The sequence below is a fragment of the Octopus bimaculoides genome, chromosome 30 (assembly GCF_046866305.1).
Source record: "Octopus bimaculoides isolate indiv1 chromosome 30, ASM4686630v1, whole genome shotgun sequence".
Taxonomy (NCBI): Eukaryota; Metazoa; Mollusca; class Cephalopoda; order Octopoda; family Octopodidae; genus Octopus; species Octopus bimaculoides.
Genome location: NC_142957.1, coordinates 9,136,937 through 9,155,396, shown reverse-complemented (window position 1 = coordinate 9,155,396; position 18,460 = coordinate 9,136,937). Strand labels below are relative to the sequence as shown.

Here is an 18,460-nt window from a genome sequence, read left to right as displayed (position 1 = left end):
AAATGATGATTGTCTACTTATAAGTGATTCTGAACCATTTTTTTTTTTAGTAATCGTTCAGAATAGTAAACTCCTACGCCTCTCTTTTACTCTTTTACTTGTTTCAGTCATTTGACTGCGGCCATGCTGGAGCACCGCCTTTATAGTCGAGCAAATCGACCCCAGGACTTATTTTTTGTAAGTCTAGTACTTATTCTATCGATCTCGTTTGCCGAACCGCTAGTTTACGGGGACGTAAACACACCAGCATCGGTTGTCAAGCGATGGTGGGGGGACAAACACAGACACACAAACGCATATACACACACACACACATATATATATATATATATATATACATATATACGAGGCTATACTAGAAGACACTTGCCCAAGGTGCCACGCAGTGGGAATGAACCCGGAACCATATGGTTGGTAGGCAAGCTACCTACCACACAGCCACTCCTGCGCCTAACTATATTGATTTTTTTTGGTTATGGAAGATCCGATACTGAAAAAAAAAAAAAAAGAAATTTCAAAAAATCGCATTTTCAAAATTTCTCTTACCACTCCCTTCATCCACCACTCCTTATTTTTCACTTTTCCCGGATTTTTCGAAAAAATGACATTTTCAAAATTTCACTTACCACTCCTTATTTTTAACTTTTCCAAGATTTTTTAAATTATTTTTTTGCGAAACGTAGAAAAATACGAAGATTAAGATTCTAAAAAATTAAGTTTGTTAGTAAAATTTCAATTTTTCAAAAAAAAAAAAAATATATATATATATATATATAGCCTCGGGCCGACCAAAGCCTTGTGAGTGGATTTGGTAGACGAAAACTGAAAAGAAGCCTGTCGTATATATATGTTTGTTTGTCTGTGTTTGTCCCCCTAGCATTGCTTGACAACCGATGCTGGTGTGTTTATGTCCCCGTAACTTAGCGGTTCGGCAAAAGAGACCGATAGAATAAGTACCAGGCTTACAAAGAATAAGTCCCGGGGTCGATTTGCTCGACTAAAGGCGGTGCTCCAGCAAGTAAAAGAGTAACTTGTTAACACCCACCCAGGCAGGTTAAATTTTTTTTTGTTCCCGGCTGAAGATCTTTATATATATTGACCTATAAAAGCGTAAGTGGTCATGGCTAGAACGGTTTGGATCATAGGTTTCGTCTGCAGGATCTAAGCTGATTTGGGGTTACACGAGACCAAGGGGAAATAACTGTTCCCGTTCGACTGTGGAGTAATTAGTGTGTATTTGACCTCTGGAATTTGAAGTGACTCAACGATACTAAATTCAGTGACTAATCTGGCTTTGCTAATTGTACTTCACCTCCATTTCAATATATTACGGTTAATGTTTTTTCTGTAATACCCGGTCCCCACAAAAAAGCAAATTTAATAGGTGTAAAAAAATGTGTATTAAACGAATCGAACACAAAAATTTGCGGCAACATCCATTCCTCTCACTCAATCCACGCCACCTCTCTCACTCAAGTATATCAGGCGAACGAACAAGTAGATTATTATGTAGACTATCTGTCCACTCTTTCTTCTCTCATAACTATGTATCTCTCTCTTTCTCTATCTTTTTACTTCCTCTTTTTCGCTCTCTGTGGTAATGGTTGGGGGATAAGCGAGAGGCAGAGGAGAAGGAAGGGGAGGTTGAGAGAACGTAGTGTAAAGCAGTGACAACAGTATTGTGAGAGAGAGGAAAAGGAAGAAACAGTCGTAGTGTATGTACATGTGTGCGTGTGCGTGCACACCATGAATGCTACTCGTTCTTTTCCTCTTCACACTCACTAGCTTTACTATATCTTCTCTATCCCCATCACCCCCACTCTATATTCCTATATGTCCTTCCCTTCTTTCACTTCCTACGCCTCCTCAATATTCCACTGTCCTACCCTACCCTCCCCTCTACACTGTATACGTTTTCCTCCTCCTGCCACTCTCCTTTTACTCCACTACCGCTTGTTTTTTTTTCCCGTTTTCGAAGCGATACAGATTTTTCCTGACCTCTCGCCTATTTTAGGCTACAACCTTTTTAAATTTTGAAACCCTGATCGGGGAAGACAGACGAGACAAAATGCCTGTAAGTAAATTATCATCGTCGCTTAATCCTCAGGCCTGCCCTCATCTCTCAGAACCATGTTCGAAAACCTTCCTCCCGTACTTATTTTGTCTGTATATTCAGACGGTGTATCCTAGAATTATTTTTGTCATGTGCAAAGCGGAGTGATAGGGTGACGCCGTAGTAGGATGGTGAGAGGAGGGGGTAGCTCACTTTCTCATTTCTCTTTCTACTAGATAGCACACATGGCGGAGATGTAAGCGAAGCCCTCCCCCCCCTATATCTTTTACTCTTTTAAATGTGACCTGATAGAAGAAATCGGACTTCAGATTATATATATATTCTTTCTTTTTTTTTCTTTTACTTGTTTCAGTTATTTGACTGCGGCCATGCTGGAGCACCGCCTTTAGTCGAGCAAATCGACCCCAGGACTTATTCTTTGGAAGCCTGGTACTTATTCTATCGGTCTCTCTTAGTTACGGGGACGTAAACACACCAGCATCGGTTGTCAAGCGATGTTGGGGGGACAAACACAAACATATACACACACATATATACACATATATACGACGGGCTTCTTTCAGTTTCCGTCTCACAAGGCTTTGGTCGACCCGAGGCTATAGTAGAAGACACTTGCCCAAGATGCCACGCAGTGGGACTGATCCCGGAACCATGTGGTTGGTAAGCAAGCTACTTACCACAGAGCCACTCCTGCGCCTATAATATATATATATTTTTATACAGAATCCCACGTTTTAGGCTATGAAGACTCCGATTCTGAAAAAAAATTGTTTATAAAATTTCAATGAGAATAGATTGATTGATTACATATTTCTTTCATTATGTTACACTGGTCAACAAAATGTAACTTTTTTTTTAATCATCTGATTGGCTGGTTCACTTTTTCTAATCTGATGAGTTAATTTTTAACGCTGATTACGAATCTGAAGTCCGATTTCCTCTATCAGGTCACATTTTCATGTTGTTTTAACTTATAGGACACGTAAAGCATGTCTATATGAAGTATATCGAATACAAGATACAATAATTTCATGGCTTTTTATTGTACAAAATTAAAATTATTGTGTACAAATAAGTTAGAATACACTCAGATGCATAACAACTTAAAATATTTGTGATTTGGACTTTCTATGGTGTTTTGTATCAGGTTCATCCCTGTATAATAACATCTAACTGTAGTCTGCAGCGTAGGAGTCTAGACGACATTTCACTCCATTTCTAAACTCTTGAGATCTCTTGTTGCCTACGAAATTTTCACAGAGCCATTTGAAGGATTCCCAGGCTTTAAGCTCAATCTCATCCAGGGCTGTGAGGAAGAGGTCGTCCTCCAGGAGTGCTTTTATCTGCGGACCTATGAATACGCCCTCCTTCAGTTTTGCCTCTGTGGTTTTTGGAAAGTTGGCCTTCACATATTTCAAAACATTTTGAGCTTTTCCTGGTAAGTGTCTTCACGAATTGTTTCGTGAGGCCAAGCTTTATGCGAAGAGGGGGAAGAAGAACATTTTCTGGGTTCAAAAGTGGCTTGCTCTGGACGCTAGAAACTCCCGGCTCATATGATTTTCGCAAAGGCCACTCTGATGGCACATAGTGCTTGTTATTTGCATGACTGTCCCATAAGCATAAAAAGCAACAATATTTCGTGAACCCAGATTGCATTCCCATCAACATTCCAATCACCTTCCAAGTTTCCACATATTTTTCAGCTGTACTTTGTATACTTTATGGCATTGAGGAGTAGTTGCATGTTTTCATAACACTCCTTCATGTGCACTGAATGTCCTATGGGAATGGATGGTTTCTTATTGCCGTTGTGTAGTAGTACTGCCTTGAGGCTTCTCTTAGATGAGGCAATGAATAAGCGCCATTCAGCTGGAACATGCTCTTGGAACAAACAGCGAAATAACTCATCAGTGTTATTACTGAAAGAAAGTGGTCCATCAACAGAGAAGCATGAAGTCAGATCCCTATTTCTCTTCCTGAAATGAGTAATACAAACACCTTTATTAAGCAGACACTTTTCTTGTAGGCAAGATGCTAATAGTTCAGCTTTATCCTTCGACAATGACAAGTCTCTAACTAAATCATTTAACTCTTCTTGAGAAAATTTCTGTGGTACGTCTTCATTTTCAATCGTGAAACCTGCATCCACTTCAGTGTCTTCCACAGCAGTAGTATTTTCTTCAGCAAATACATCTTCGTCAGACATCTGAAGGCCATTTTCTGGTGGTATTGGAATAGGAAGATCCTCATCGTGGTGTGGTACTGGTCTTCTTGCTGATTCCAAGTTGGGATATACAATCTTATGCTTGGTCTTTACAGTAAACCCACAAACATTAACATTGCAGTAATAACAGTCCATGAAATGATCCTTTGGCTCTCTCCATATCATAGGTATTGCAAACGGCGTTGCTCTCTTCCTCTTATTTAGCCAATCCCTTAGTCCAGGGGTTTTCAAACTTTTTGACTTGCGGACCCCTTTATATTTCAGGCTTTACCTTAGGGACCCCCTTATAAACGCTTATGAAATTTATGCATGAATATTTCCTTAAAATATCATATATTTTTACATTTATTTATTTAACAGTATTTAACAAATAGGTTTATTGTCAATTAAAAGATTTCGATTAAAAAACATATATAAGATCAAATTGCCCATAAAAAGTATTTGCTGTCCACGGACCCCCTGTGGTCCGGGGACCACAGTTTGAAAACCCCTGCCTTAGTCCATATGAACAAGCTGAGCAGATGATGTGCGGGGGCCCAATTCTTATCTTGATCCCCGAGAGAGCAGCCAAAGTATAACTGGTAAATCTTCTTGATTTCACTTGTGATGTCACTTTGCTGAGCTTCGGTGGTAAATGAACCACAGACATGACAAAATGCATCAGCACTGTTCTTGCAATGCCTTGACATCCTGAGTAGAATTTGATGATGGTGGTGATGGCTTGGCACCTTAAACAGAAAGTAAAATTTATGAAAAGAAAAGATTATGAAAACATAAAATTACAAAATGAATGCAAATAGTTATAAAACAGAGGTCAGAATTTACCTGTATAAGACGATTTTTGAGAAAGAGGCGTGGCTTTTGTATTGGCATGGTCAGAAATGTATTGAGTGCCCTTTCTTTCGTTTGTCCACTCATATATATATATATATATATATATATATATATATTCTTTTATTCTATTGCTTGTTTCAGTCATTTGATTACGGCCATACTGGAGCACCGCCTTAAAGGTTTTTTTTTAGCCCAAAGAAATCAACCCCTAGGACATATTCTTTTTAAGCCTAGTACTTATTCTATCAATCACCTTTGCCAGAGTGCTAAATACGGGGACATAAACACACTAACATCAGTTGTCAAGAGGTGATGGGGGGGGGGGGGGCAGACACAAAGACACACACACACATATATATATATATAAGATGGGCTTCTTTCAGTTTCTGTCTACCAAATCTATTCATGAGGCTTTGGTTCGCCCAAGGCGCCATGCAGTTTGGTAGCAAGCTTCTTACCATACTGACATTACTTCACCTGTGTGTGTGTGTGTGTGTGTGTGTATATATATATATATATATGTATGTATGTATGTATGTATGTATGTATATATGTGTGTATGTATATATGTATGTATGTATTTATATAAATTAAAAATGTAAAAATAAAAACAGAACACAAAGGATTCCGCGGTACACGTGTTTCACGCTTTATAGTTGTTACGTACGTGATTTACTTTACTTCAACATTTACTTTACCATATGTATTTATATATGTATATGTATATATATACACACACACATACATAATATATGTATGTGTGTGTTTGCTTAGTGGTATTTCTTTCTGCCTTTCACGTTTCTCAGCTCAGATTCCACTGAAGTCAAGTACTAGAGTTGATGTGGGTATACTAAGCTGCCTTGTTAAAAAATATAAGGATGCGGTTAGTGCGTTGCTAGCCAGCTGGGGAATATGTTTTCCTGGGGCTAAATAGCAGTAACATTTGTCCTAACCAGGACTGCCACATTACATTGGCAAATAAACTTTACTCTCTCTCTCTCTCTCTCTCACACACACACAAAAACCTAAAACAAGATACCCCTTGTGATAGTCCTATCAATTTGTTCATTATACACTACTGGTTGTGCTAGTAGTAGTAGTAGTAGTAGTAGTAGTAGTGGCGGTAATGGTGACATTTTTAATTGCATCCTATTGTTTTTAAGTGGGACAAAGAGTGGTGGTGGTGGTGGTGTTGGTAGCAATGGCAGAGTTTTTCATGCTGTAGTCATTGATAATGATGGTGGTGGTGGTGGTGGTGTGGGGGGGGGGGGGGGAGTAATAATTCATCTTAGTTATTATAATATTTATTAAGGGATTGGTCATCACATCTAGATATCCTTCTAACAATTCAAATTTCACCACGTTTTCATTGTTGCTACGTCAGTACCAGAAGTTGACATTTGAGAAAAAAGTTTTTGGAAGAAGTGAATCATAAATATAAAACAATATTTTTTAATTTTTAATAAAAAAAAAAAAATCAAATGAACAGCCCTAAGATATGTCTGAGGTCAAATTATTTATGCATCACAAGTATGAAAGCAATTGGTGAAGCCGTTTTCGCGTGAACAGCGAATACACACACATCTCTATTTTATATATAAGATAAGAAGATAAGATAAGATATAAGAAGATGTGTGTGATAGAGAGAGAGAGAGAGAGAGAGGCATTCTCTCTCTCTCTCTCTCTCTCGCACACACATACACACGTCCGTTTCATTTGATGTCTGCTACTCAGTGCGCGCGCATGCGTGAGGTGTTTCACACTCGCCATTTATTTTGATTCTTATGAAGATATTCACAACTCATTTTTTAAATTTAATCCCCATTTTAACTTACATAAAAGTGGCAAAATTTGAATCCCTTCCTGTCTTTGTCCTTACATGTTTCTAATTTATATTAGCCGTTGTGGCCAATAAAACAAGAATTAATTATTATTATTATTATTATTATTATTATTTTTAAGGTGGTAGTATTATTATTATCATTATTGTCTTGCAAGTGGACAGACGTGTCTCCTGATGCCCCATAAGTTGTTGGCCAATTTTATTGGAAAATTTGTTTAAATCTTGTAATATTTTTGTATATTTCTTGCAGAGTTAGTCAGTTAGGCGGAATTTTTCGCTTTTAGGGGCGAAATTTTCGTTTAAAACTTTGACATTTTGCATTCAAACTTGAAGAGAACAGCTGTTCCCTTCTTTGTTCACCCCACTACGATAAAGGACGACAAATCAAGTCGTGTTTCAAACGTAGACAAGCTCCGCCCGATTCGTGCCGTAAAGGGCAAAGAAGACAATGAAACCTCGTGCAGCGCTTCTAATGAAAATGAAGGTGTCTCTTTCCATAGCTTTTCGCCTGTGCAATTTCCCTGCGCTCACCCCCACCATTGCTCCCTAAGGTGGTATTATTAATATTAAGGTACTACTATTATTATTATTATTATTATTATTATTAAGGTAGTGAGCTGACAAAATTGTTAGCATACTGGAGCGTTTGCTCAGCAATATTTCACCTGCCGTTACCTTTCTGAATTCAAATCCCACTTTGCCTTTCATCCTTTAGGGGTTGATTAAATAAGTACCAGTTGTGTACTGGGGAGGGGGGGGCAATGTGATTGACTATCCCTTTCCCCCAAGTTTCAGGTCTTGTGACTATAAGGATGGCATGCCATCAAAGTGACACTGGGGTAAAATATACGAAGCCCAATATACCCATCATGACTACCCGTCCGATAAGGGTACACCAGGCACATGCATCACAACCATATGTGCACGACATGGAGATCTCATATCAAGATAAACTGCGCATGACCTTGCAGGTGGGGCCCAGTTAGAATTTTCTTCAGGTCGAGTAGCCCATCCCGCTCAAAAGGTCCCTGAATAAGGTTCGTTTAAGGATGTTGAGCAAAACACCCATGTTTCCAAAGGTGAATTATTCAAACCCCAAAGAATTCCTCTCAACACATGGCTATGATGCTCCCTCACTACTTCTGCTCGTGATCAGAGATGCACATATCGTCAGCCACCAAGGGACATGCTCAACTGGTTGTGGTCAAACAACTGACAAGCAAATCTGTGGTATTAAGCAGAATATTTGCTGTAGCCCATCTTTTATGCCAAGACAAAACAATGTACATGATAACACTTCCAATCAGTTAAGATCAGAAGCCATGAGAGCCATTGCCTGGTACTGCATCAGGGCATTAGCAAATCTGTGGTATTGAGCAGAATATTTGCTGTAGGCCATCTTTCATACCAAGACAAAACAATGTACATGATAACACTTCCAATCAGTTAAGATCAGAAGCCATGAGAGCCACTGCCTGGTACTGCATCAGGGCATTAGCAAATCTGTGGTATTGCACAGTATATTGGCTGTAGCCCATCTTTTATACCAAGACAAAACAATGTACATTATAACACTTCCAATCGATTAAGATCAGAAGTCATGAGAGCCATTGCATGGTACTGCATCAGGGCATTAGCAAATCTGTGGTATTGCACAGTATATTGGCTGTAGCCCATCTTTTATACCAAGACAAAACAATGTACATTATAACACTTCCAATCAGTTAAGATCAGAAGCCATGAGAGCCACTGCCTGGTACTGCATCAGGGCATTAGCAAATCTGTGGTATTGAGCAGAATATTTGCTGTAGGCCATCTTTTATACCAAGACAAAACAATGTACATTATAACACTTCCAATCAGTTAAGATCAGAAGCCATGAGAGCCACCGCCTGGTATTGCATTCAGGCATTTATTATTATTATTATTATTATTATTTTAGTTTGCTCAGGTTTGGTCTCTTATTCCTGGAAGAATTTATGAGGGTAGCAGGTTACGTACCTCTTACCTTAGTTATCCACAAGTTTTCAGCAGTCTTTTAAAATGCTTAGGGCTCTCCTGATAATCGTTGCAGGACCTAAGAGGCAAACTGTCTGTAGGAGCCCTACCAGGCATTCTATTTCAATCTCCCTCAGCCATTTATCTAAATCTTGGCTCAATGTTCCCAATGAATTATCATAGGCATGGCGTTTACTGTTCACATGTCCCAAATTCTTCCTATTTCAAACTTTAAGGGGATTGTATTTTCTTTGTTTTTCTTCCTCTTTCTTTATGATTCTGTTTATTTTTCTTTCTCTTTCTTTACGATCTTTATTGCTTTTCTTCCACTTCTTATTATTATCATTTCTCTTTTAGGCCTACCATTCTGGTATCAGCCTGAACAAGAGCCTGGCTAATATGGCTCTGCTCCCCATCAAGACACAGTACAAAGGACCAGCCCCTAAAGAGAGTAAGTTTTACATCTTGTTTTGGCAGTGGTGGTGGTGTTGGTGGTATGGTTATATTAAGTAGTGAAGGCCCATTTATGAAATAAAATAAGTAAGTAAGTATTATCTTTCAAAAAAAAAAGGGATGGAGGGACAAACCCATCATCATTCATTCCTTGCACTACTTTAGTTGCTGGTTGGCGTTAGGAAGGGCATCCAGCTGTAGAAACTCTGCCAGATCAGATTGGAGCCTGGTGCAGCCATCCGGTTTCACCACTCCTCAGTCAAATTGTCCAACCCATGCTAGCATGGAAAGCGGACGTTAAACGATGATGATGATGATATCTTATCTCTCTTTCTTTCTTATAGCTGATGAAGCAACACAGGATATCATCGATGAAGCGATATATTTCTTCAAAGCCAATATCTTCTTCAGAAACTTCGAAATAAAGGTGAGTATATGACAGTGCTTGATTTGTTATTTCCTTGTGTCTCCTTGTTAAGAAATATTTATTAGTGACATAAGCAGTATTAATACCAAGAGGTAATATTTATCCCCATTTAAACAGGAATGTTCTGTTAGAACAGACTATACTTCCATAGATACCACGAGAGACACTCTTTCATACTGGCCCTTGGTGCAAAATGCACTCTTGTTTATATCGCTGGTGGGGAGACCACCAGAACATACGATTTCGAACCAAAGCTCATTCCTGGAACAATTTTGCCTTCAGAGCATCAAGCAAAGCGTGAGGAGTACTTGAGAACCTCGTCTCTAAAACTGACCAAACAGAAACATCCAATGGGTTGAGATTGGGGCTCCTTGCTTTTGGATGATGGAATGTTTGTCTGAACCCACTGTAGCGTCTGTTTGGAGCTGTGGGATGGTGCTCAATCTTGTTGGAGGATGACTAATGATTCTCTGCCAGGTGTTAGGCGGCTAAAGGTATCTTGTACCAGATTATAAGTACCGGTTCTTAAATGTTTCTTTTTCTTCTCTTTTCAGAACGATTGTGACCGTACATTAATCTATGTTACACTTTACATCACAGAATGTCTCAAGAAACTGCAGAAAGTAAGTGGAACACCAACCATCTTACCTACCTCTCTGTCTATTAACCAACATGTTAAACAAATGATCAGTTAGTAATTTGGTTAGATATTTAACTGATTCATCATCATTACATTTTATAGAATAATCTGGATGATAAAAGGTTACCCAGCCATATCTGACCCAAATATTCTGTTTTTTTTTTACTCCAATTGGCTAGCTCTGGTCTCTCACACCTAGCCTGCAATGTCGTCCTAAAAGTAAACAATCACGTCATCAAAATCTCAGCGCTACGAGATAATGCATGACCACTGGACTGGCCCTCATGCCAGTAGCACGTAAAAAGCACCCACTACACTCTCTGAGTGGTTGGCGTTAGGAAGGGCATCCAGCTGTAGAAACTCTGCCAGATCAAATTGGAGCCTGGTGCAGCTATCCGCTTCGGCAGTTCCCAGTCAAATCGTCCAACCCACGCTAGCATGGAAAGCAGACGTTAAATGATGATGATGATGATGATAATTTAACACAATGTGAATAAATAAGCATAAAAATGCGAATGCTAAAGAGTTAAACGTGGCTGTTGCCAGTACCGCCTGACTGGCCTTCGTAGGATTTTCGAGCAAGATCGTTGCCAGTGCCCCTGGACTGGCTCTTGTGCAGGTGGCTCATAAAATACACCATCTTGAGCGTGGCCATTGCCAGTACCGCCTGACTGGCCTTCGTAGGATTTTCGAGCAAGATCGTTGCCAGTGCCCCTGGACTGGCTCTTGTGCAGGTGGCTCATAAAATACACCATCTTGAGCGTGGCCATTGCCAGTACCGCCTGACTGGCCTTCGTGCGGGTGACACGTAAAAGCACCCACTACACTCTCTGAGTGGTTGGCGTTAGGAAGGGCATCCAGCTGTAGAAACTCTGCCAAACCAGACTGGAGCCTGGTGTTGCCATCTGGTTTTCACCAGTCCTCAGTTAAATCGTCCAACCCATGCTAGCATAGAAAGCGGACGTTAAACGATTATATATATATATATATATATATATAAGCACCTACTACACTCTCTGAGTGGTTGGCGTTAGGAAGGGCATCCAGCTGTAGAAACTCTGCCAAATCAGATTGGAGCCTGGTGTTGCCATCTGGTTTTCACCAGTCCTCAGTTAAATCGTCCAACCCATGCTAGCATAGAAAGCGGACGTTAAACGATTATATATATATATATATATATATATAAGCACCTACTACACTCTCTGAGTGGTTGGCGTTAGGAAGGGCATCCAGCTGTAGAAACTCTGCCAAATCAGATTGGAGCCTGGTGTTGCCATCTGGTTTTCACCAGTCCTCAGTTAAATCGTCCAACCCATGCTAGCATAGAAAGCGGACGTTAAACGATTATATATATATATATATATATAAGCACCTACTACACTCTCGGAGTGGTTGGCGTTAGGAAGGGCATCCAGCTGTAGAAACTCTGCCAAATCAGATTGGAGCCTGGTGTTGCCATCCGGTTTCACCAGTCCTCAGTCAAATCGTCCAACCCATGCTAGCATGGAAAGCGGACGTTAAACGACGATGATGATGATGATGATGACGACATGGTGTCATAACTTTTGATGCTCAAAATCATGTCCAAATCACTGGCAATGTTGTGCTGCATCTGTAAAGGTATATAATGTTATTCCATTGTAGTGCACTTCCAAAAATGCAGCCCAGAAGGAAATGTATACTTTAGCACTGAAGAATTATCCGGTTCCTGGAGAAAGTGGTTTTCCACTCAATGCTATGTACAGTAAACCAGCACCTGGAACCGAAGACGGTAACATCATCTTTATATCTATCTCTGTTGTATCTGCCTATCAATTGCCTTTTGTATGTTGATCTATTTCTATCTGTCTGTCTGTCTATTTATCTAGCTGTTTGTCTGTCTGTCTATTTATATATCTAGTTGTTTGTCTATCTATCTAGCTGTTTATCTGTCTATCTATCTAGCTGTTTGTCTGTCTGTCTATCTATCTATCTCGCTGTTTATCTATCTGTCTATCTATCTAGCTGTTTGTCTGTCTGTCTATCTATCTAGCTGTTTGTCTATCTATCTATCTTGCAGTTTTTCTGTCTATGTGTCTATCTATCTAGCTGTTTGACTATCTATCTAACTGTTTGTTTATCTGTCTAGCTGTTTGTCTGTCTATCTATCTAGCTGTTTGTCTATCTGTCTGTTTATCTGTCTATCTCTGCTTACCTGTCTATCTATTTATTTATCTATCACTTACTGTCTGTATACCAATCAATAACTTTATCTATGTCTCTCTCTCTCTCTCTGTTTATACGTCAATCTATATTTCTCCTGCTGAAGCAATGCCATTTAAAGCTTTAGCCATTGAAGATAGTAACAACTTGTTATACATTTATCTCTGTTTGTCTCTATTTGTGTGTCTGTTTCTATCTCTCCACAAACACACATATTGTTATCTCTGTATGTTTGTCTCTCTCTCACTTTCCTTCAATGTATGTGTATGTTTGTCTAGTTTAGTAAACCAAGCAACTCTGGTATTTCTTATGATTAAATAGACTGGACAGGCGACTGTTAAGTGTGCTGGGCATAGATACAGTACAGTGCACTGTAGCTCTCTGGTACCTACATACAGCTATGTAGACTGGACTATTAACGGTTAAGTGACTCGATCATGATCACAGTATAGTGAAGTGTGTTGGCCATGGGCACAGTTCAGTAAAGAGCGGGGCAAGCAAGCTGTTTTTATTAATGGCACCCTAGACATTCTAGAAACTTCCAAGAGAAACGCTAAGCTTCTTGAATAATTAAGAATTTACTTCTCTTGAAGTAGAATCTGATGAGAAACTTATTCAAGGGAGATTACTCTTTTATTTCAGTCATTTGACTGTGGCCATGCTGGAGCACCGCCTTTTAGTCGAGCAAATCGACTCCAGGACTTATTCTTTGTAAGCCTAGTACTTATTCTATCAGTATATATATATATATATATATATATATATATATATATATATGTATGTGCATGTGTGTATTTGTCCCCCCCAATATCGCTTGACAACCGATGCTGGTGTGTAGAGGTCCCCGTAACTTATCGGTTCGGCAAAAAGAGACCGATAGAATAAGTACTAGGCTTACAAAGAATAAGTCCTGGGGTCGATTTGCTCGACTAAAGGCGGTGCTCCAGCATGGCCACAGTCAAATGACTGAAACAAGTAAAAGAGTAAAGAGTAATTAACATTTTTTTTTCTGTTTTTCTTCTTTCTTTTTTATTTGTTTTTCTTTTCTTTCGACCTTTCTAGAAACTCTCCGCCAATATCTTCAGCAACTTCGACAAGAAACCGGTTTGAGGATGTGCGATAAAGTCTTCGATTGCCAGTCTGACAAACCCAGCAAGGTATGATGGCAGACATTGTTTGAGACACCTTTTTTTTCCATTTTCCTCCTCCCTCTCCTTTATTCTTTTTTTTATTTTTTCCTTTTACATTAAACCTTGTTTACGTGCAAGATCCGTGGAGGCGCAATGGCCCAGTGGTTAGGGCAGCGGACTCACGGTCATAGGACGGATCCGGCTAATCAGCTGAATCCATCGGGAATATTGACCCGCCGACCTCCTTTAACCGGGAGGGCAAGGCAATTTTCCTTAGCCTAGTGGCTGTAGTGAAAGAGGTGGAATTTGAACTCCGAACATAGTGGCAGACGAAATATCGCCTAAGCATTTCACCCGGCATGCTAATGATTCTGCCGGCTCGCCGTTTTCTGGGTTCAAATTCTGCCTAGTTTGACTTTGCCTTTCATCCTTTTGGGGGGGTCAATAAATTAAATACCAGTTGCGTACTGGGGTTCAAAATTTGAAACCAATAAGGCAGTGAACTAACAGAATTGTGAGCACAGTGGATGCAAGGCTTAGCGGTGTTTTGCCCAATTACTATGTTCTGAGTTCAAATTCCTCCGAGGTCAACTTTGCCTTTCATTCTTTCAGGGTCAATTAATTAAGTACCGGTTACACACTGGGGTTGATGTAATTCACTAGTTCCCTCCCCCAAATTTTCAGGCCTTGTGCCTTTAGTAGAAGGGATTATTATTATTATTATTATTATTATTATCATTATCATTATCATTATTATTATTATTATTATTATTATTATCATTATTATTATTGTTATTATTATCATTATTATTATTATTATCATTATTATTATTATTATTATTATTATTATTATTATTATTATTATTATTATTATCATTATCATTATGACGATTTCTATTTTCAGTGGTGGTTGTGCTTTGCAAAACGGAAGTTCATGGACAAAAGCCTTGCAGCCCCAGGCCACTAGGACAATGACACCAACAACAATCACACCACTAAAACAGTGAAATGAGTAGAGGAGGACTCTTATTCCTAGCTCCCTGCTCTGGTTATTACTTTCTATTAGATCCCTATTTGAAGACTTTCTTTCCTGCTTCTAATATATTGGGTTGTCCGGAAAGTTCATGCCGATTTTTTTTTAAAGGAAACAAAAAGGTCAATAAATACTTGCCATTATATTTCTAACCAACCAAATATGAACCCTTTTGTTGCACAATGCGTCTCCATCTTTCCCTTCAACTTGAAAATACCCTCTCCCCAGAATTGACATGGTTTCGAAGCAATTAAGTCGAAAGGTAATTTCTGCCAATGAAAAAAGCATGGTATAAATCAGCAAAAACTTTCCGGACAACCCAATATTTTTCTGAGATGTGACTGCCACAAAAGCCTTTGGTAGATCCATTTACATTTTCATGTCTTGTATTTAAGCTCAAATACAGATATGCATACAATTATATATATACAAGTATATGCACACAGCTACACACATAAACATACATACATATATATACTTATAGACTCAATGATATATTCACTCAGTAAATTAAAAAGGTTGTTAATTCAAACCTTCACTTTGCAACAGATATGCATACAATTATATATATACAATTATATACACACAGCTACACACATAAACACGTGCATAAACATACATACATATATATACTTATAGACTCAATGATATATTCACTCAGTAAATTAAAAAGGTTGTTAATTCAAACCTTCACTTTGCAACAGATATGCATACAATTATATATATACAATTATATACACACAGCTACACACATAAACACGTGCATAAACATACATACATATATATACTTATAGACTCAATGATATATTCACTCAGTAAATTAAAAAGGTTGTTTATTCAAACCTTCACTTTGCAACAGATATGCATACAATTATATATATACAATTATATACACACAGCTACACACATAAACACGTGCATAAACATACATACATACATATATATACTTATAGACTCAATGATATATTCACTCAGTAAATTAAAAAGGTTGTTAATTCAAACCTTCACTCTGCAACAGATATGCATACAATTATATATATATACAATTATATACACACAGCTACACACATAAACACGTGCATAAACATACATACATATATATACTTATAGACTCAATGATATATTCACTCAGTAAATTAAAAAGGTTGTTAATTCAAACCTTCACTTTGCAACAGATATGCATACAATTATATATATACAATTATATACACACAGCTACACACATAAACACGTGCATAAACATACATACATATATATACTTATAGACTCAATGATATATTCACTCAGTAAATTAAAAAGGTTGTTTATTCAAACCTTCACTCTGCAACAGATATGCATACAATTATATATATACAAGTATATACACACAGCTACACACATAAACACGTGCATAAACATACATATATATATATACTTATAGACTCAATGATATATTCACTCAGTAAATTAAAAAGGTTGTTTATTCAAACCTTCACTCTGCAACAGATATGCATACAATTATATATATACAATTATATACACACAGCTACACACATAAACATGTGCATAAACATACATACATATATATACTTATAGACTCAATGATATATTCACTCAGTAAATTAAAAAGGTTGTTAATTCAAACCTTCACTCTGCAACAGATATGCATACAATTATATATATACAATTATATACACACAGCTACACACATAAACACGTGCATAAACATACATACATATATATACTTATAGACTCAATGATATATATTCACTCAGTAAATTAAAAAGGTTGTTTATTCAAACGTTCACTCTGCAACAGATATGCATACAATTATATATATATACAATTATATACACACAGCTACACACATAAACACATGCATAAACATACATACATATATATACTTATAGACTCAATGATATATATTCACTCAGTAAATTAAAAAGGTTGTTAATTCAAACCTTCACTTTGCAACAGAGCATGTCAAATATTATATGTGAAATATTATAAAGAATAAAAAGTTTAGACTGGTACAACAATGCACTATAGAACAAAAAATGGACTATATACCTGTTGTAATTTGGTTATCTGGAGGCGCAATGGCCCATTGGTTAGGGCAGTGGACTTGCGGTCATAGGATCGCGGTTTCGATCCCCAGACCAGGCGTTGTGAGTGTTTATTGAGCGAAAACACCTAAAGCTCCACGAGGCTCTGGCAGGGGATGGTGGCGAACCCTGCTGTACTCTTTCACCGCAACTTTCTCTCACTCTTCCTTCCTGTTTCTGTTGTACCTGTAATTCAAAGGGTCAGCCTTGTCACACTCTGTGTCACGCTGAATATCCCTGAGAACTACGTTAAAGGTACACGTGTCTGTGGAGTGCTCAGCCACTTGCACGTTAATTTCACGAGCAGGCTGTTCCATTGATCGGATCAACTGTAACCCTCGACATCGTAAGCGATGGAGTGCCAACAACAACAATTTGGTTATCTATAGTCCGATGATATTTCGGAATTACAATATCTTCTCAGCTGGAGTCTCTTCTTAGCAGAGACTCCAGCTAAGAAGATCTGAAGAAGGAATTGTAATTCCGAAATATCATTGGACTATAGATAACCAAATTACAACAGGTATATAGTCCATTTTTTGTTCTATAGTGCATTGTTGTACCATTCTAAACTTTTATTCTTAACAAACAATACACAATGCTTCAAGCGAACTACAATACTCTCCTATCTTGAAATATTATGTATGTAACTGAAAATGTATGCTAATAAAAAGCAGGGTGCATTGCATTCTGTTACTTAAATGAAAAAATGTGTTATAAATAAACAAACAACTTGTAATAAAAACGTATAATGTCTACTGAATAAACAACTGGACGGGAGACACACACAAAAGGTTCCTAATTTTTCATCAGTTATGAACCAAGTGGTAGTACTCGGTTTTGCACCATGAATGATAAGACTGAGGACTTCTCATGCTGGTGGTGCCCACAAAAGTTGCGGAGAATATAGGGCCGAGAGCAAACAAAACAGTACAAAGTGGACATACGAAAGTGAATTGATGGACAAAGATGAAATAAATGAGAAACAAGCAAAATGTATCCTCAGGGCGAGAAAGACAGTATGGTGAGTAACGCTTAGAAGGTATCCTGAAGGGTTGGAAAGCAGTTTGCAAGATAGTGGCGAGTCGACAGAAACATTAGCACACCAGGTGAAATGCATAGCGGTATTTCATCTGCCGTTACATTCTGAGTTCAAGTTCCGCCGAGGTCGACTTTGCCTTTCATCCTTTCGAGGTCGATGAATTAAGTACCAGTTACGCACTGGGGTCGATGTAATCGACTTAATCCGTTTGTTTGTCCCCTCTATGTTTAGCCCCTTGTGGGCAATAAAGAAATAAGATAGTGGGACACAGAGAATTTCTTTCTTTCTCTCCTTTTTTCACACCGGTTGCATAATTAACCGGTCCTAAATTCTCTGTGTCCCACCCTCCTGCTAATTGACAGAGGAGAAAGAGGGACAGAGAGCGACAGAAAGAAAACAAGGGACAGGATTGAAGGGGGAACATATACATACGTATATACAGGGTGTTCCAAAAGTTGCCATACATAGGAACAATT

At 38.3% G+C, this 18,460-nt stretch overlaps 1 protein-coding gene across 2 annotated transcripts; it reads left to right on the top strand.

Annotated features, from left to right (window-relative positions):
- The first annotated feature begins 1,715 nt into the window (after positions 1-1,715).
- On the top strand, positions 1,716-17,687 carry LOC106884184 (actin-related protein 2/3 complex subunit 3-A-like). 2 transcript variants are annotated; one of them, XM_089346290.1, is made up of 8 exons: positions 1,926-2,074; positions 7,226-7,546; positions 9,331-9,424; positions 9,771-9,853; positions 10,408-10,476; positions 12,138-12,264; positions 13,758-13,852; positions 14,730-17,687. In XM_089346290.1, exons 3-8 carry the CDS (start codon positions 9,373-9,375, stop codon positions 14,790-14,792), a joined length of 489 nt encoding a protein of 162 aa, XP_089202416.1. In that variant the 5' UTR covers positions 1,926-2,074; positions 7,226-7,546; positions 9,331-9,372; the 3' UTR covers positions 14,793-17,687. The 2 variants fall into 2 exon arrangements, with proteins under 2 accessions (XP_089202415.1, XP_089202416.1); XM_089346289.1 differs by lacking the exon at positions 7,226-7,546 and having other exon boundaries at positions 1,716-2,074.
- Positions 17,688-18,460: the final 773 nt, after the last annotated feature.